The sequence below is a fragment of the Carcharodon carcharias genome, chromosome 19, assembly GCF_017639515.1.
Source record: "Carcharodon carcharias isolate sCarCar2 chromosome 19, sCarCar2.pri, whole genome shotgun sequence".
In the NCBI taxonomy this organism is placed as follows: Eukaryota; Metazoa; Chordata; class Chondrichthyes; order Lamniformes; family Lamnidae; genus Carcharodon; species Carcharodon carcharias.
In genome coordinates, this window is record NC_054485.1 from 65330493 (window position 1) to 65351366 (window position 20874).

Below are 20874 nucleotides of genomic sequence, written 5' to 3' on the forward strand. Positions count from 1 at the left end.
ATCCCTCATTCCCAGGCCGAATGTGAATCCCCTCATTCCCTATCTCTCATTCCCAGTCCCAATGTGAATCCCCTCAATCCCAATCCCTCATTCCCAGTGCCAATGTGAATCCCCTCATTCCCAATCCCTCATTCCCAGTGCCAATGTGAATCCCCTCATTCCCAATTCATCATTCCAAGTCCCAATGTGGATCCCCTCATTCCCAGTCCTTTATTCCCAGTGCCAATGTGAATCCCCTCAGTCCCAATCCCTCATTCCCAGTACCAATGTGAATTCCCTCCTTCCCCAATTCCAATGTGCATCCCCTCATTCCCAATCCCTCATTCCTAGTCCCAATGTGAATCCCCTCATTCCCAATCCCAACGTGAATCCCCTCATTCCCAGTCCTCATTCCCAGTGTGAAATCCCTCATTCCCAATCCCATATGAATACCCTCATTCCCCAATCCCAACGTGAATCCCCTCATTCCCAGTCCCTCATTCCCAGTGTGAATCCCCTCATTCCCTGTCCCTCATTCCCAGTGTGAATCCCCTCATTCTCAATCCCTCATTCCCAGTAGCAATGTGAGTCCCCTCATTCCCAATCCCTCATTCCCGGTCCCAAACTGAATCCCCTCATTCCCAATCCCCCATTTCCAGTTTCCAATGTGAATCCCCTCATTCCCAGACCTAACGTGAATCCCCTCATTCCCAATCCCTCATTCCCAGTGCCAATGTGAATCCTTTCATTCCCAATCCCTCATTCCCAGTCCCAATGTGAATCCCCTCTTTCCCAATCCGTCATTCCCAGTCCCAATGTGAATCCCCTCATTCCCAATTCCTCCTTCCCTGTAGCAATGTGAATCCCCTCATTCCCAATCTCTCATTCCCAGTCCCAATGTAAATCCCCTCTTTTGCAATCCCTCATTCCCAGTCCCAATGTGAATCCCCTCATTCCCAGTCCTATATGATATCACCCATTCCCCAATCCCAATGTGAATCCCCTCATTCCTAATCTCTCATCCCCAGTCCCAATGTGAATCCCCTCATTCTCCAATCCCAATGTGAATCCCTTCATTCCCAATCCCTCATTCCCAGTGCCAATGTGCATCCCCTCATTCCCAATCCCTCATTCCCGGTGTCAATGCGAATCCCCTTATTCACAATCCCCCATTCCCAATCCCAATGTGCATCCCCTCATTCCCAATCCCTCATTCTTAGTCCCAATGTGAATCCCCTCATTCCCAATCCCAACGTGAATCCCCTCATTCCCAGTCCTCATTCCCAGTTTGAAACTCCTCATTCCCAATCCCATATGAATACCCCCATTCCCCAATCCCAACGTGAATCCCCTCATTCCCAATCCCTCACTCCCAGTGTGAATCCCCTCATTCCCAATCCCTCATTCCCAGTGCCAATGTGAATCCCCTCATTCCCAATCCCTAATTCCCCAATTCCAATGTGAATTCTTCATTCACAATCCTTCATTTCCAGTCCCAATGTGAATCCCCTCATTTCTAATCCCTTGTTCCCAGTGCTAATGTGAATCTCCTCATTCCCAATCCCTCATTCCCAGGCCCAATGTGAATCCCCTCATTCCCAGTGCTAATGTGAATCCCCTCATTCCCAGTCCCAATATGAATCACCTCATTCCCAATCCCTCATTCCCAGTCCCAATGTGAATCCCCTCATTCCCAATCCCTCATTCCCAGTCCCAATGTAAATCCCCTCTTTCGCAATCCCTCATTCCCAGTCCCAATGTGAATCCCCTCATTCCCAGTCCCAATGTGTATCCCATCATTCCCAATCCCTCATTCCCAGTCCCAATGTGTATCCCATCATTCCCATTCCCTTATTCTCAGTCTCAATGTAATTCCCTCATTCCCAATCCTTCATTCCCAGGCCCAATGTGAATCCCCTCATTCCCAATTCCTCATTCAGTGTGAATCCTCTCATCCCCAATCCCTCATTCCCAGTGCCAATGTAAATCCCCTCATTCCCCAATCCCAATGTGAATCCTCTGATTTACAATCCCTCATTCCCAGTCCCAAGGTGAATCCTCTCATTCCCAATCCCTCATTCCCAGTCCCAATGTGTATCCCATCATTCCCAATCCCTCATTCCCTTTCCCAATGTGAATCCCTTCATTCCTAATCCCTCATTCCCAGTGCCAAAGTGAATCACCTCATTCCCAATCCCTCATTCCCAGGCCGAATGTGGATCCCCTCATTCCCTAGCTCTTATTCCCAGTCCCAATGTGAATCCCCTCATTCCCAATCCCTCATTCCCAGTCCCAAAGTGAATCCCCTCAATCCCAATCCCTCATTCCCAGTGCCAATGTGAATCCCCTCATTCCCAATCCCTCATTCCCAGGCCCAATGTGAATCCCCTCATTCCCAATTCATCATTCCCAGTCCCAATGTGGATCCCCTCATTCCCAGTGCTTTATTCCCAGTGCCAATGTGAATCTCCTCATTCCCAATCCCTCATTCCCAATCCCTCATTCCTAGTCCCAATGTGAATCCCCTCATTCCCAATCCCAACGTGAATCCCCTCATTCCCAGTCCTCATTCCCAGTGTGAAATCCCTCATTCCCAATCCCATATAAATACCCTCATTCCCCAATCCCAACGTGAATCCCCTCATTCCCAATCCCTCGTTCCCAGTGCCAATGTGAATCCCCTCATTCCCAGTCCCTCATTCCCAGTGTGAATCCCCTCATTCCCAATTCCTCATTCCCGGTCCCAATGTGAATTCTCTTATTCCCAATCCCTCATTCCCTGTCCCAATGTGAATCCCCTCATTCCCAATCCCTCATTCCCAGTTTCCAATGTGAATCCCCTCATTCCCAATCCCTCATTCCCAGTGCCAAAGTGAATCACATCATTCCCAATCCCTCATTCCCAGGCCGATTGTGAATCCCCTCATTCCCAATCCCTCATTCCCAGTCCCAATGTGAATCTCCTCATTCCCAGTTTCCAATGTGAATCCCCTCATTCCCAGTTTCCAATGTGAATCCCCTCATTCTCAATCCCTCATTTCCAGTCCCAATATGAATCACCTCATTCCCAATTCCACAGTCCCAGTTTCCATTGTGAATCCCCTCATTCCCAATTCCTCATTCCCAGTTTCCAATGTGAATCCCCTCATTCCCAATCCCTCATTCCCAGTGTCAATGTGAATTCCCTCAGCCCCCCGTGTCCCAGTCCGGGTTGATGTTGAGTTTCGCTTGCTGTGATCTGAAGTTACTTTCGCTTCCACTTTCCGGCTTTGGTGAGACAGCGCTGTCTGGACATGGCGCTAGTTGATGTTTGCAGGTTTCAGTACTGGAATCAGGATGAAATCCTTTTCGGGGAAAAGAAACAGTTTTTGGATAAAGGGGATGATTTTGCTTTCGGTGCCAGGAATGATGCATTATCCGTGCCGCTGGGTCTGGATGTGAGTAATTCGAGTTAGATTGTTACAATAGCTGAATCAGTTCCGGTTTGTTCAGCATTGTCCCCGTCTCGGTCTCTGGAATATTGTAAGTCAGGGAATCACCGGGAGTGAAAAGAGGGAAAGTGAGAAACTCAGCGACACACACACACACGGCTGACAAAGTCTGCGAGGGAGAGAAACAGAACTGTGTGTGTCAGAGAGAGAGAGAGAGAGACAGAAATGTGGGTCTGAGGGAGAGAAATGCGAGTGTGTGAGGGAGAGCGGCAGGACTGTGCGTGAGAGAGAAATATGAGTGAGTGTGTGTGAGTGACTGAGAGACAGGACTGTGTGAGAGAGAGAGAAATGTGTATGAGAGAGAAATATGAATGTGTGAGTGAGTGAGAGAGAGACAGGACTGTGTGAGTGAGAGAGAGAAATGTGTATGAGAGAGAAATATGAGTGACTGTGTGTGTGAGAGAGAGACAGGATTCTGTGTGAGAGAGACAGAATGAGAATGAGAGAAACAGGACTGTGCGAGAGAGAGAGGAAAATGTGAGTGTGTATGAGAGTCAGGACTGTGTGTGTGTGTGTGTGAGAGAGAGAGACAGGATTGTGTGTGAGACAGAATGAGAATGAGAGAGTCAGGACTGTGTGTGTGTGAGAGAGAGAGGAAAATGTGTGGGTGAGAGAGAGACAGGGCTGTGTGTGTGTGTGTGTGGGAGAGAAAGAAAGGATTGTGTGTGTGAGACAGAAAGACAGGACTGTCTGTGTATGAGATACAGTCAAAATTGTGAGTGTGAGACAAAAATGAAAGAGGCAGCAAGATAGAACTGTGTGTGAGAGAAAGGAACTGAGTGAGAGAGAGGCTGTGAGTTTGAGAGAGAAAGAGACATAACTGAGTGAGAGAGAGGGGTTCTGAGTTTTATGTGTGTGATTGAGGGAGAGACATAGTGGAGTGAGAGGCAGCCTGTAAGTGAGACAGAACTGTAAAAGAAAGGGATTGAACTGTAAGTGTAAGCGTGTGTGTGTGTGACAGAGAGAAGGCTGTGAATATGTCTGACAGATACAGAACTCAATGGGTGTGAGATATTGAGTCGGTATAAGAGCATGTGAGAGAGAGAACTGTGAGTGTGTATGGGGAGAGAGAGAGGGCTGTGAGCACATAAGTTCTTAAGAAGTAGGAGCAGGAGTAGGCCATTCAGCCCTGCTCTGCCATTCAGTAAGATCATGGTTGATTTGATTGTGGCCTTAACTCCACTTTCCTTCCTGTCCCCATAACCCTTGATTCCTTGTCTATCGAAAATCTGACTAACTCAGCCTTAGATATATTCAATAACCCAACCTCCACTGCTTTCTGGAGTATAGGCCAAATCTGCTGAGCCTTTCCTCATAAGACAACCCTTTCATCCCAGGAACCAGCCTGGTGAGCCTTTGCTGAACTGCTTCCAATGCAAGTATATCCCACCATTAGTAAAGTGACCAGAGCTGTTCACAGTACTCCAGGTCTGATCTGGGCAATGCCCTGTACCATTGTAGTAAAACTTCCCTACTTTTATACTCCATCCCCCTTGCAATTAAGGCCAACATTCCATTTGCCTTCCTAATTACTTGCTGTGCCTACACGCTAAACTTTTGTGGTTCATGTGCAAGGACATCCAGATCCCTCTGTACTACAGATTTCTGCAGTCTCCATGAGAATAATATTCTACTTTTCTCACATTATAATCTTACATTTTCCCACATTATCCCTGCCAAATTTTTGCCAACTCAATTTACAAATTGCTTTCCTGCCTAAATTTGTATTGTCAGTATATTTGGCTACAATACAACCTGTCCCTTCAGCCAAGTCATTAATATAGATCATAAATAGCTGAGGCCCCAGAGAGAGGGGGGAGAGGGACAGGGCTGTGTATGTGTGTGTGTGTGTGTGTGTGTGTGAGGGGGAGAGAGGGACAGGGCTGTGCGTATGTGTGTGTGTGTGTGAGAGAGAGAGTTGGGCAGAGAGGCAGGGTTGTGTGTGTGTATGTGTGTGAGGGGTGGGGGAGAGGGACAGGGCTGTGTGTGTGTGTGCATGTGTGTGTGTATGTGAGGGCAGTGGGGGGGTGGTAGAGGGACAGGGCTGTGTGTGTTTGAGAAAGAAACAGAACTGTGAGTATGCAAGAGAGTTGAAAATGGGTTATCACAAAAATAATCATTTAATTATAGTCTCTGGTCCACAACCTGTAAGCAAATTTCAAATAACTAAAAATGATTTTTAAAAGCTACACTGAATCATTTGCTATTTATATTGGTCACAGTAGCCTGTTTCTTATGAAATCATAAAAATAAAATTCAATTTGAGTTGAACATAACTTCTGCTTGAAATTCTGCAATCTTTCGTGCTGGTTTGGCCAATTTGGGATGAATTGGCCTGAAAGAAATTCAGCCTTCGTCTTTATCCATTTATATGTTCTCTCTAAAACACTAAATATTTCTTTAATGTCAATCTTTTCACAGCCAGTGAAATTTCTTAAACCTTATACTGATGGTGATGAAGGAGTTGAGATCAAACTCCATCATGGAACAACCACTCTGGCTTTTAAATTTCAACATGGAGTTATGGTTGCTGTAGATTCCAGAGCATCTGCAGGCTCCTACGTCAGTAAGTAGCCAAATGTACCACAGCTCCATTGTAGCACTCTTTCCAATGTACACCATGGCATTAATCCTCACTCCAAGGTGTGAGCAAATTAGCTAAATCAAAAACCTGTTTTGCACTTTGCTCATGTTAGAGATTTATGTCCAGATATTTTCCCAGAGATTTATGTCTAGATATTTTCTAAGGAGCAGTATTTCCCCTAGAAGATGGCACTGTTTCAGTGTTATCTATTTCGCAAATTGGGAACATTCGAGAGAGTTCCGACTGTTCTGTCTGTCGTCAGACATGTAGAGCTAGTAAACAACCATTTCCTGCCAGACCACTCCTTTTGGGCAGTAATCCAGAGATGCCACAGAGATGCCTTGTATCTACCCATATCTACCTACCCATGTAGCTTGGCTCACCAGAGAGGGACATCATAGGGTGAATATCCAGCCATCCCAAGAATTAGACACTGGACCTATCAGTGGACTGTGCAGCAGCTCATACAAGTATAAGAATTAGGAGCAGGAAGAGGCCATTTGGCCCCTCAAGCCTGCTCTGCCATTCAATAAAATCATGGCTGATCTGAATGTAACCTCGACTCCACATTCCCGCCTACTCCCGATTGCCTTTCACCCCCTTGCTTATCAAGAATCTATCTAGCTCTGTCTTAAAAATATTCAAAGCATCTACCGCATTTTGAGGAAGAGATTTCCAAAGACTCATTTTCTCTGAGAGAAAATATTTCTGCTCACCTCCATCTTAAATGGGTGACCCATTATTTTTGAGCAGTAACTACTAGTTCTAAGTTCTTCCATAAGAGGAAACATCCTCTCCGCATCCACCCTGTCAAGGCCCCTCAGCATCTTATATGTTTCAATCAAGGTGTCTGTTACTCTTCTAAACTCCAGTGGATTCACAAGCCTAACCTGTCCAACCTTTCCTCATAAGACAACCCACTCATTCGAGGTATTAGGGTATTAGTCTGGTAAACCTTCTCTGAACGGCTTCCAACACATTTACATCCTTCCTTAAATAAGGAGAGAATGTAGCCAATACTCCTGATGTGGCCTTACCAGTGCTCTGTGTAACCGAAGCATAGCCTCCCCACTTTTATATTCAATTCCCCTTGCAATTAATGATAACATTCTAATAGCTTTCCAAATTACCTGCATACTAACCTTTTGTGATTCATGCACTAGGACACCCAGATCCCTCTGAATGTCAAAGCTCTGCAATCTCTCAGCATTTAGATAATAACTTCTTCTTTATTCTTCCTTCCAAAATGGACGATTTCACATTTACCCACATTGTACTCTATTTGCCAGGTCTTTGCCCAGTCACTTGGCCTATCTATATCTCTTTGTAGCCCCCTTATATCCCCTTCACAACTTACTTTCCTACCTATCTTTGTGTCATCAACAAATTTAGCAACCAAACCTTTGGTCCCTTCAACCAAGTCATTTATATAAATTGGAAAAGGTTGAGGCTCATTGCTGCTAATATAAACTAGGATTTGCAAACGTTTTCAGTCATTTTTTTTTTAATGGGAGCTAACTGAGAAAATGTAGAACTTGATGTATTTTAGCACATTTTCTGATAGGAAATACTATGTAATATATTGAAATATATTCACTTTGGATTAAAAAACACACCAATTCATGCTTACAATCCACACCTTAGGATCATGAAAGACTGTTTTTCAGACTGGAGGGAGCTATACAGTAATGTCCTCCAGTACTAGGACCACTGCTGTTTCTAATATAATTAATGACTTGGACTTGGGGGGTACAGGACACAATTTTGAAAGCAATAGACTTCAGGAGGATGCAGACAGCCTGGTGAAATGGGTGGACACATGGCAGATGAAATTCAATACAGAGAAGTGTGGAGTGATACATTTTGCAAGGTAGAATGAGGAGGGACAATATAAGTTAAATGGTGCAAGAGGATTTTGTGCACCAATTGTTGATGGACAGGTTAACAGAACAGCTAATAAAGCAAAAGGATCATTACGAATAGAGGCATAGAGTACAAAAGCCAAGAAGTAATGCTGAACTGAACTCTAGTTCAGCCACAACTGGAGTGTTGTGTGCAATTCTGGGCACCACACTTTAGAAAGGATGTGAAGGCATTAGAGAGAGCGCAGAAAAATTCACCAGAATAGTTCCAGGGATGAGGAACTTCAGTAATGGAGATAGATTGGAGAAGCTGGGACAGTTCTCCTTGGTTGAGAGGTTTAATCAAAATGTTCAAAATCAAAGAGAGATTAGATAGAGCAACTAAAGAGAAACTGTTCCTAATGGCTGAAGGATTGATAACCAGACTGCACAGATTTAAGGTGATTGATAAAAGAAACAGAGGCAACCTGTGGGAAAGCCTTTATACACAATGAGTGGTGAGGATTTAGAATGTAATGCCTGATAGGTAGAGATTGTTAGATTTCTGATTAACAATAATGTAAAGGGTTATGGGAATAGTGTGGGTAAAAGCCATTGAAGTGTTTGATCAGCCATGATCGTATTGAATGGTGGAGCAGGCTCGGTGAGCTGAATAGCCTCTTTTGTTCCTATGATAGGAGTAGAGGCAGTCTCTATAACAGCCTTCAAAAGAGAATTGGATCAATACTTGAAGGGGAAAAGTTGCAGGATATTGGAAAGAGGGTGGGACAAACTGGATTGCTCTTCAAAAGGAACAACATGGAGGGGCCAAATGGCTTTCACCTATGCTGCATCATTGTCTGTTTTAGAGAGCTAGCTATCCTTTGCTTTCTGTGGATGTATAGTGGGTGCGGTTACACTTTGGGTATAGAAATAAAGGCTTGCATTTATATGCCACCTTTCATGGCCACCAGACATCTGGAAACACTTTACAGCCAATGAAGCACTTTTGAAGTGTGGTTACTGTTGTAATGTAGGAAACGTGGCAGCCAATGTGTGCACAGCAAGCTCCCACAAACAGCAATGTGATAATGAGTGGATAATCTCTTTTTAACTTTGTGACATTGATTGAGGGGTAAATATTGGCCAGGGCATCAGAAAAACCCTCTCACTCTTCCTCAAAATTGGGCCCCGAGACCTTTCTGTCCATCTGAGAAGCCAGGCAGGGCCTCAGTTTAGCATCTATCTGAAAGAAAGCACTCTGACAGTGCAGCACTCACTCAGTGCTGCACTAGAGAGTCAGCCTAGATTTTTCCTAAGGCCTGGAGTGGGACTTGAGCCCACAATCTTTTGACTCAGAGGCAAGTGTGGTATTAAGTGAAACACAGCTGACAGCATGTTATACAGTATATACCACACAGATAATAAAAAGCATACAGCTAAAAAGCTCACACCTGAGACATATTCATATTTACAGTTTACATATCTACAGTTAAATTGAATTGTATTGAATTTGTCCAACCATTAAAATTAATATCCATACTTTGTTTACAATCAGCTACTTTCCTTACAAGTTATAGAGTTAAAATAATCATTATATTGTGAGCAAGGCGTGAATATAACAATGATTCATGTTTTCAATGCAATGAGAAGACAAAGGAAAACATAGCAACTTTATACACATTCTATGAAGTGAAAGTCACCAAAGTTCCAGAGGCTGCTCTCTCATCAGTGAGACAACTGGCAGTAAGTTTAACTGAAGGGTCACCAAGCCTCAGGTGAGGGACAAGGTTGAGGCCTTCATGGCGACTTCAGCTGGTACAGGAATATGAACCCATGCTGTTGGCGTCAATCTGCACCACAAAGATGTTGTCCAGCTAACTGAGCTAACCGCCCCTCTAACTTTAAGCTAATAGGCTAGATTCCATGCAGGATAATAAACCGGAAGATAAAAGCAAAAAACTGCAGATGCTGGAAATCCAAAACAAAAATACCTGGATATTCACAGATAGAGACAGACATGTACATTGACATAGAGACAGATATGAACATGAACAGTCACATGTGCATACACATGATGATAGAATTATAGAACAGTACAGCACAGAAGGAGACCATTCAGTCCATCATGGTTGTCCTGGTTCTTTGAAGGAGTGAGCAGTTGGTCCCACTCAGGTATGCAGGCACACAGGCAGCTTTGCAAGCTGATACAGACACACAAATATGCCCGCACACACAAAGATACCACCCATGTACAGAGGCATGTCCATGCTAATTGAGACATGCCTACAGGCACAGGCATGAACACACATATAGACATGCCCGTGCACACACTGACATGTAAACACAGACATAAGCTGTTGAGAAAACCATGGGTGGAATTGTCCCAGATTTGCACAAAGTGTGACAGTGGGTGGGAAAAAGGCCGGCTGCAATGGTGGGTTTTCACGGCGTATTGTCCCATTCCCACCTCATTAATTACGCAGCCACAAGAACACGCTGTCTCGCTGGCGGGCCTCCGATTTGCCCGCCATGCATAACCTCGCCACTTCCTCACACAGGGCACCATATTCAAACTGCAGCTGTGGGCACACTTTTCAATGTTTGCAACCCAGGAAAGCACCAGGAAACATAGCCCCAAAAGCTAAGGAGAGTGCAGCCCACCCCCTCCTCCGATTTAGTGACACATTCCTGGTAGGCCTTCTGGACATAGTGGAGGCCCACCGTGATGTCCTCTACCCCCCACTCTGGCCGCTGGAGACCCATCAGTTTCACCATGCCGGCTTTGCAGAGGTGGCCAGTGCCAGTGCTGCACACAAGAGGTCGGCCATCCAGTGCAGAAAACAGATGAATGATCTCATCTGTTTCGCCAGGGTATGGCAGCCATCTTATCATTCTAAACTCACACACTCACCAGCCCATCACACATTCACTGGCATCTCACTCACTGTCAGCTCAAGGGACATCACCATTCATACTCACACACATACCTTCACATGTCTATCTGGCCTCATCTTCTCTGGAGGCTGCCTCCTCAGCCCTCACCATCTTGAGGCCGCTTGCACAGATCAACATGTGCCCCCACACACACACCCTGGGATACCCCCTCCCCCAGTACATCTCTCACCTCGCAGCCTCTTCCCTTGCCTGAGGTCACTTAGCCCCCTTCACCAAGTACCCCCCAGCCTTGCAGCCTTTGAAAAGCCACCCCTACCTTATGTTTGATCTGGTAGGTAGAGGCCTGCCATGAGCCCCCCTAAAAGTGATGTGGTGCTGTCTGTGAAGCCTGGCGCTGATGACAGTGAGTGCTGCCCAAAGCAAGGGGGGGGGAAACAAACCTTGAAGTCCCGAGTGAAGTGCAGCTCGCAAGGTGCACGCCGCTTATGTGCTGTTGAGAAACACGTTGGCGTGCAATCACACTGATGTGCCTGATGATCCAGCGTGGGGGTGAGGATTCCGGCAAGCACGGCTTATAATGAAATGCTAAAGTATTAAAATGAGGCTCCCAATGTGCGGCAGTTGGAAACATGGCCCACCATTGGCTGGTGGAGCAGACGATCTCAAACTGGTTTCACGATGGCATGAAACCAATTTTGGGCCTTCTCGCCACTTTGTCTCCACCACCCGCAACCCCCCACTCCACCCCGGCCTGCCATGACTGCCCCGCCAATGGGGACGGAAAGTTCTGGCCCATATCTTCAAAACTATATTTTTCTTTCAAAATATGGAAAGACATTGCAATATCTGGACATTTGGATGCTGACCTGGAGTATTTTTAAAAAGGTCATAAGTTCACCTTGGAACTGACGACAGGCATGTCTTTTCCAAAAAAATCACCTGACCAACAGGGCACTTGAGTTGGAAGAGCTGTTTGCTTGTTTTGACTGCAATTACTTTCATTGATGGGGAAAAACTGGGAATGGCAAAGGCTAGTGATTTACTGGAAATCATATGACAGAGACATGCTTTGTGTTTTGGACCTGTTGCTTTTGAAATCAGTGTGTTTTGGGGAATAAGCTGAGAAGGAAGGCTGCTCAAATTCTCACTCTCCCTGCCTTGCCTGAAATTCCGTGTATTGTTATCAACCTGCAGCCAGAGAATCCTAATCTGAGTGTAACTTCTCTGCATTTGAAAAACTGCAAAGCTGAGACAGGAAGAATTGATCCAGCTCTATATTCTCCTCCACACCGAGGCTCAGTTGGTGAGAACCTCCAGACATCTACTGGGACCAGCGGCCCATCTTCACATGAGGGAGCTCCAGACTGGCAGATTGAGACCCTGCAAACTTTATCCTCTATTTTATAAAATCTATCCTCTAAAGCTCATGTTTGCAGAAACCCTATTTGTCATTTGTGTGTGTGTGTGTTGGTATATTTTTAAAAAGGGAGAGATAGTTACACTTCCAGTTACAAATTGTATGCTAACCAGTTCTTGCGACTTGTTTTTAAAATAAGTCTTGTTTTCTAATAAATCAATTATTCTGAGTTAATTGAAAAAAGCCTGGTTAAAGTCTCCTGTATCCTGGGTTTAACAGTAGCAAAATCATTGGTCATTTTGGTGAGTGAATTAAACTTTTAAACTAACCTGTGGATTAGTGGGGCTAATAAGTTGCACACTCCTCCCATGCATACATAGGTACTTTCACACAGACACCCATTCAAGGCACCAAAACGATGATAAAAACATAATCGTACTGTTTCATATAGGCACCCAGGAGTTCAAGAAGGTGATTGAGATTAACCCCTACCTGCTGGGAACAATGTCTGGCAGTGCGGCAGACTGTGTCTACTGGGAGAGAATGCTGGCCAAGCAGTGCAGGTAATCAAATCAATAGAACATGAACCTTTTAAGCATTGGGAAACCTCATAGAGTAAAATGCATGGATCAATACTGATTAAACTGTTTAAACTATTAGACCATAATTCCTGTGCAGTAATTAAATCAGGTTAAAGTTACCAGTACATGTCATCACTTTATTTTGCAGTAATTTTCTGATGGTCATATTTTATAGGATTTATAAATTACGGAACAAGAAACGTATCTCAGTGTCGGCTGCCTCCAAACTATTGGCTAACATGGTTTCGGAATATAAAGGCATGGGACTGTCGATGGGAACCATGATCTGTGGATGGGATGACAAGGTGTGTGAGGGAAGGAGGGAGTGAGGAGAAAGTGAGAGGATGAGTGAGGGAGGGGGAGTGAGGAGCAGAAATTGAGTGAGTAGGGAGTGAGGAGGAGCGGCTGAGGGGAAGGGTGTGAGAGGGAGAGAGTGAGGAGTTGGAGAGTGAGAGGTAGAGATTAAGGCGGGCAGTGAGGAGGAGGGAGTGAGGAGATGCAAATTTGGGGAGGAAGTGATGGGGAAGAATTGAGGGAGGAGGGAGCAGGGAGGGAGAGAGTGGGGCAGAGGGAGTGCAGAGAGGGAGGGGATGAGGAAGAGGAATTGAGGAGGCAGTGAGGGGGAGGAAGTAAGGGCGAAAGATTGAGAGAGATGGGGGGGATGGAGTGAAGGATGTATGGGAGTGAGGCACAGGAAGTTTAGCCTATGGGAATGAGGGGCAGGAGGTTTGGGATGTGCGAGTGAATGGCAGGGAGTGAGAGGCAGGGGGTGAGGGGAAATTAGTTTGGGGTGTGGGGGTGAGGGTCAGGGAGTGAGGAATATGGAGTGAGGAGTGTACAAGTGAGGAGAAGGTAGTTTGGGGCGTGGGAGTGAGGGATATGGGAGTGAGGGCCAGGAATGAGGGGCAGGGAGTGAGAGTATAGGAGTGAGGGGAAGGTAGTTTGGGATGTGGGAGTGAGGAGTGTAGGAGTGAGGGGAAAAGGGACAATAGCCATGGATTAAAAGGGTCAGTAGCAACGTGGATACAAAATTGGCTGAGTAATAGGAAACAGAATAATGGTCAATGGATATTTTTTGGCCTGGAGGAAAGTTTGTAGTGGTGTTCCCCAGGGGTCGGTATTGGGGCCCTTGCTTTTCCTGACACAAGTTCAAGGTGAGGGGCACAGGTTTAGGGGGGATGTGAGGGAAAACTTTTTTACCCAGAGGGTGGTGACGGTCTGGAATGCACTGCCTGGGAGGGTGGTGGAGGTGGGTTGCCTCACATCCTTTAAAAAGTACCTGGATGAGCACTTGGCACATCATAACATTTAAAGCTATGGGCCAAGTGCTGGTAAATGGGATTGGGTAAGTAGGTCGGGTGCTTCTTACGTGTCGGTGCAGACTCGATGGGCCGAAGAGCCTCTTCTGCATCGTGTGATTCTGTGATATATATTAATGATCTGGATCTTGGTGTGCAGTGGATATTTCAAATTTTGCAGATGGTACAAAACTTGGGAGAATCGTAAACTATGAGGAGGACAGTATGAAACTTCAAAAGGACATAGAGAAGTTGGTGGAGTGGGCAGATAGGTGGCAGATGAAGTTCAAGGGGAGAAGTGTCAGGTGATGCATTTTGGTAGGAAGAAAATGGACAGACAATATAAAATAAGGGGTTAAACTCTAAAGGGTGTACAGGAGCAGAAAGACCTGGGTGTATATCTGCATAGATCATTGAAGGTGGCAGGACAGGTGGAGACAGCAGTTAATAAAGCATATAATATCCCGGGCTTTATTAATAGGGGCATAGAATAGAAGAGCAGGGAGATTATGCTGAGCTTATATAAGACACTAGTTAGACCTCAGCTGGAGTATTGTGTACAGTTCTGGGCGCCACATTATAGGAAGGATGTGAACACATTGGAGAGAGTACAGAAGAGTTTACAAGAATGGTTCCAGGGATGAGAAACTTCAGCTATGAGGATAGATTGGAGAGTTGGAGCTGCTCTCCTTGGATGGGAGAAGGCTAAGAGAAGATTTGATGGAGGTGTTTAAAATCATGAGGGGTCTGGATGAGTAGATGGGGAGAAACTCTTCCTGCTTGTAAAACGAGCGAGAATGAGAGGGATAGAGGTTTAAAGTGATTTGCAAAAGAAGCAAATGTGATGTGAGAAGAAACTTCCACACATCGAGTGGTTCAAGTCTGGAATGCACTGCCTGAAAGTGTGGTGGGGGCAGGTTCTACTGAGGCATTCGATGATTATTTGAATAGAAACAATGTGCAGGGTATGGGGAAAAGGCAGGAGATTGGCACGAAGTTAAAATGCTCAGAGAGCTAGTGCAAACTCGATGGACCGAATGGCCTCCTGCGCTGTAACAATTCTGTGGGAAGGCAGTTTGGGATGTGGGAATGGGGGCAGGGAGTGAGGGGATGTTAGTTTGGGGTGTGGGTTGCTTGGGGTGTCTCCACAATGACTGTGCGGTGGTCACTCCTACCGATACTATTGTGGACAGATGCATCTGCGGCAAACAGGTTGGTGAGGATGAGGTCAAGTAGGTTTTTCCCTCACTACCTGCTGCAGACCCAGTCCAGCAGCTATGTCATTTAGGGCTTGGCCAGCTTGGTCAGTAGTGGTGCTACCAAACCTACTCTTGGTAATGGGACATTGGAGTCCCCCACCCAGAGTACATTCTGCACCCTTGCCACCCTCAGTGCTTCCTCCAAGTACAACATGGAGGAAGTACTGATCATCAGCTGAGGGAGGGCAGTAGATGGTAATCAGCAGGAGATTTCCTTGTCCATGTTTGACCTGATTCCATGAGATTTCATGGGGTCCAGAGTCAATGTTGAGGACTCCCAGGACAACTCCCTCCCGACTGTATTCCACTGTGCTGCCACCTCTGCTGGGTCTGTCCTGCCGGTGGGACACGACATCGGACTTTTAATTCCAGATTTTCACTGGATTCAAATTTCACTATCTGCTGTGGAAAGATTCAACCCTGTGTCCCCAGAGCATTACCCTGGGTCTACGAGTCCAATGACAATACCACTATGCCACCACCTCATCCATAGAGTGAGAGGTAGGGGGTGAGGGATGTGGGACTGAGGGGCATAGAGTCAGGGGTGTGGGAATATTGACCGAGACCATGATCTGGGATAGAAAGTGGAATTTACCTTAGAATCAGCTCTCGATCAGATGAAGTATCTGTCAGGCTAGCAGAGGGTTGAATTTCAAGGAAGTGTATTCAAATAATTATAAGATAAAAAATTTTAAAAAGCAGATTTATTCACGTGTGAGGAATTTTCTTGACTTTGCTAGTTGATCTCCCACAATAAGACAGGAATGAAAATAAAGTACGTCTCATTGACTGAGGCTGCAAGTGTGCTTAATGGGCCTCTATTGAGCTTAGCAAGTCGTGACACAGCACAAAGATGAAACATCACCATGAATTATGAAATGGTGATGTCCAAATAAAGACGATGTGACAGATAGAGAAAATTTGTTATGAATCACAGAATGGGACAGCACTCCATCAGGCCACTCAGCCCATCATGCCTGTGCTGGCACTTGGAAAGGAAATCCAATCAATCCCACTCCCCAGCTCCTAGTAGAAGACATATTATTTGAAAATAAAGTTTTATTTTGTGATGTAATACAGCAGCTGGACAAGCCAAGTGAGAGTGAATGGATTGTTTTCCCATCTGAGGCTTCAGATAGATTTAAGCCCTAAATGGGCATTGATGCATACCCATGTCAATATGGGGAAAGAGCATGTCAGTGGAATTAATGGGATCACTCTACCATTGAGCCAGCACTGGCACAATGGGCCAAATGGCCACCTTGAATACCGTATTATTCTGTGATTCTTTCACAAATACCACTGAAATTACTGAGAATTCCTCTTGCCCCAGCCTTGTGTGACCTTCAGAACAAAACAAATCTACAGGAGATTGAGGTTTGAATTTCAAAGAAGTGTATTAAAATAATTATAAGATAAAAAATTTTAAAAAGCAGATTTATTCATGTGTGAGGAATTTTCTTGACTTTGCTAGTTGATCTCCCACAATAAGACAGGAATGAAAATAAAGTACGTCTCGTTGACTGAGGCTGCAAGTGTGCTTAATGGGCCTCTACTGAGCTTAGCAAGTTGTGACACAGCACAAAGATGAGACATCACCATGAATCATGAAATGGTGATGTCCAAATAAAGACGATGTGACAGATAGAGAAAATTTGTTATGAATCACAGAATGGGACAGCACTCCATCAGGCCACTCAGCCCATCATGCCTGTGCTGGCACTTGGAAAGGAAATCCAATCAATCCCACTCCCCAGCTCCAGGATAAAGCAGCCCCACTTGACTGTTACCCCATCCCCCACCTTAAACACTCACTCCCTCCTCCACAGTGGCAGCAACTGCATATATAGGATTACATAGCATATGTGACACAGAACAGGTCATTCGGCCTGACCAACCCATGCAAGTGTTTATGCTCTATTCAAGCCTCGTCCCATCTTTCCCCAACTAATTCTATCATCGTAACCCTCTATTCCCTTCTCTCTCATATGTTCATCCAGCTTCTCCTTAAATGCATCTTTACTATTCACTTCAGCCACTCCCTGTGAGAATGAGTTCCACATCCTCACCACTCTCTGGGTAAGGAAGTTTTTTCTGAATCCCCTATTGGATTTCTTGGTGACTATCTTATTGACAGCCTGGTTCTGCTCTTCCCCACAAGAGGAAACATTTTCTCTCTATCCACTCTATCAAAACCTTTCAGAATTTTAAAGACCTCCATTAGGTCACCCCTCAGCCTATTTTTTCAAGAGAAAAGAGACCCAGCCTGTCAGTCCTTTCCAGGTATGTAAACGCACACATTTCTGCTATCACCTTTGAAAACTAGAGGTGCTGAGTGGGCAAGGTGCCATAAGAGAGTAGGATTAGTAGGGTTAGCCCGAAGGAGGCCATCGTGCCAGTGCCAGCTCTATGGTAGATTAATTCCACTCACATGCTCTTTCCCCATATTGACATGTTATGCATCAATGTCCGTTTAGGGCTTAAATCAACTTGAAGCCTCAGATGGAAAAACAATCCATTCACTCTCACTTGGCTTGTCCAGCTGCTGCGTTACTTCACAAAATAAAACTTTATTTTCAAATAAATATGTCCTCCACAGGAATGATAGCCTGAAGCTGATGATTCCTGAGCTCATACCAACAGGATCATTGGTTAAGCAGCAGTTTGAACATAACCTGATGGTCTTTTTAATCTCCATTTCTTTTACAGGGTCCAGGCCTTTACTATGTGGATGATAACGGACTGAGGCTGTCTGGCAATATGTTTTCCACTGGATCAGGTTGCAGTTATGCATATGGTGTTATGGACAGTGGATATAAATATGATCTCTCAGTGAAGGAGGCTTATGATCTGGCACAGCGTGCTATTTACCATGCCACCCACCGGGATGCCTATTCTGGAGGCACAGTTAACAGTGAGTATAATATTTCTGAACTGTATTACTATATAGTGAGCTCTAAACAGAACTATAGAATTATACAGCTAGAAGAAAGTTCACTAGTCTGGTTGGGGAGGATTCAAACTAAATTGCAGGGGATGGTCACCAGCATATAGAAATAGAAAAGGCACATAAAGTGAGGGTGCTGGACAGTGCAAGAGAAGAAAGCGGTCCTCCATGAGATGTCAGCAGGTTAAGAAGGAGGAATAGAAAGACAGGATTACAATGCATGTATATAAACTCACAGAGCGTGCTGGATAGGGTCAGTGAACTCAAAGCACAAATAGCAGTCAGGGAATGTGATGTCGTGGCAATAGCAGAAACATGGCTTAAAAATGGTGAGAACTGGGCACTTATTGTACAAGGTTATAATGTGTTCAGAAAAGATAGGGAAGGAGAAAAGGGAGACGGAGTGGCAACACTGATTAGGGAAGACATTGTAGTGTTAGAAAGACAGATCCTGTTTGACTAATCTAGTCAAATGTTTTGATGAAGTAGAAAAGAAGGTTGTTGAAAGGAATGTGGTAGGTGTTGGCTAAATGGATTTTAAGAAAACATTTAACAAAGTCATGGGCTCATTTTTGGCACAGAAGGATTCTTTCAGCAAACTGAGTTCATCCTGGTTCGCTGTGGAGAAATCCAGTCAGTCCCACTCCCCCGCTTGTTCTCCATAACCCTGCATGTGTATTTCCTTCAAGCGCCCATCCACTTTCCTTTTTAAATCATTGATTGATTGTCTCCACTTCCACCACCCTCATGGGCAGCGAGTTCCAGGTCATAATCACTGAAAGGTGAATTGTTGTATTTCATTGGACTGTTAGGGAGCAGCTCAGGACTTTACACAGGACCTTTCTTTGGAAAATGTATTTTTAGTTCTTGTATTTTTGAGGCTCCCAGCATCATTTAGAAGACATACTTTTATGTTGTTTTTTATTTGGGGAATTACCCTAAAAGATCTGTAGGGTAAATGAGGGGTTTTCCATTGTAGGTGCCCCTACTCCTTTATCGATATTTGTGGTTACCCTTTTCAGAAATGTTATTTTGTGACTATGATCTTTCTGCACCTTTGTGTTGTACATCCATAGAATTACAGAATGGTTACAGCACAGAAGAAGGCCTTTAGACCCATCTGTGCTGGCTCCCTGAAGGAATAGTTCACATAAATGTCACTTTCCTGCCTTTTCCTCATGACCCTGTGCATCTTTCCTTCTCAGATAATAATCCATTTCTCTTTTTAATGCATCAATTGAACCTGCCTCCGTCACACTCTCAGGCAGTGCATTCCAGATGCGTGAAAGCGCTTTTCCTCATATCGTTAATTACCCTCAATCTGTAACCCCTGGTTCGCGATCCTTCCACCAATACTAACCCCTGAAATTGGCCCAGTGCTCACTTTGCACAGTCAGTTCAAGTTGAAGGAATAAAACCTGTTGTTTGATGAAATGAGAGGTAAACTGCGTCTTGTTTTGTTTCACAGTGTACCAAATGAGAGAAAATGGGTGGATCAAAGTGTCTCAGGAAGATGTTGGTGTTCTGCACCACAGGTATGCTGCAGAGGCACAATGAGCCAGCAACTGAACAGAACCAACTACTTCTACTGAATCAGCAGAGGAAGTTTTGTGGCTTCCTAAAGTCCTGTTGTATTTGTGAATTTAAAATAAAATGAAACATAAATATAATATGTCTCTCATTGAATGTGCAGTTACACTTTTTACAGTTTACAGTAAGATGGTAAAGTATGGATGTTTACTCTCTCCAGAAACTTGGTACCTGCACATTATTTATATCAACTTGAATTAAAGTTTTCACATCTTAAACTATTGCAGAGAACAGGGGAGATATCCCTGGTGCCCTGGGCAATACTTGTTCCTCAATCAACATCTGAAAACACTTGTTTTTATCACATTGCTATTTGTGGGAGCTTGCATTGGTACATTGGTTGTCACTTTTCCTACATTACAACAGTGACTGCACTTCAAAAGTATTTCATTGGCTGTAAAGTGCTGTGAGATTCACATGGCTGGGAAAAGCACAACAGAAGTACACATTTCTTCTAAATTAATCCTTCAATGTAACATAGCAGTCAGTAAAAATTTACATTTAAGGACCTGTAAATTTGAGCATTAAGGATTAAAAAGAACAGAAAATTAAGATCACATGGAATGAGTGGAAAGTAATACATAAAATAAAATTACTATATAAAAATTCTAACAATTTACTGCTTAGAGCCATGCACGATTGACTATAATGGGTTTCTTCCTTCTGCTGTCTCCTGCTATTGAGCCCCTGTTATGACACAGCAGATGGTAAATGTTGAGCTGTTCAAACCCCAGAGGGAAACTTGAAACAACTGTCACAACTATTTTTTGCAATTTGTGTTTCGAGATGTGAGCTTTGAATTTGGTAAAAAAACCACAGAGCCTTAAGAGGTTTTTATAAAACTAAATTAAAGATTTATTAATAAAAAAAACGATTGTATGCACATACATATGTCTACAAATTACTGCTACAATAACTTCTAAACCTTCTAGTTAATCCAATTTCCTGTTATACCTTCGTTAAGGCAACAGACAAATATTTTAAAAAGACCCAGGCAAAGTAAACGATACCCTGAACAGCTGAATTCAAAGTGAGTTCTCTTCAGTTCC

General features: G+C 44.4%; 1 protein-coding gene across 1 annotated transcript; it reads left to right on the forward strand.

The window, feature by feature from the left end:
* The first annotated feature begins 3227 nt into the window (after positions 1 to 3227).
* Positions 3228 to 19905, forward strand: psmb8a (proteasome 20S subunit beta 8A). The gene is made up of 6 exons (XM_041212091.1): positions 3228 to 3416; positions 5892 to 6036; positions 12602 to 12713; positions 12907 to 13036; positions 17998 to 18202; positions 19704 to 19905. Exons 1-6 carry the CDS (start codon positions 3273 to 3275, stop codon positions 19790 to 19792), a joined length of 825 nt encoding a protein of 274 aa, XP_041068025.1. The 5' UTR covers positions 3228 to 3272; the 3' UTR covers positions 19793 to 19905.
* Positions 19906 to 20874: the final 969 nt, after the last annotated feature.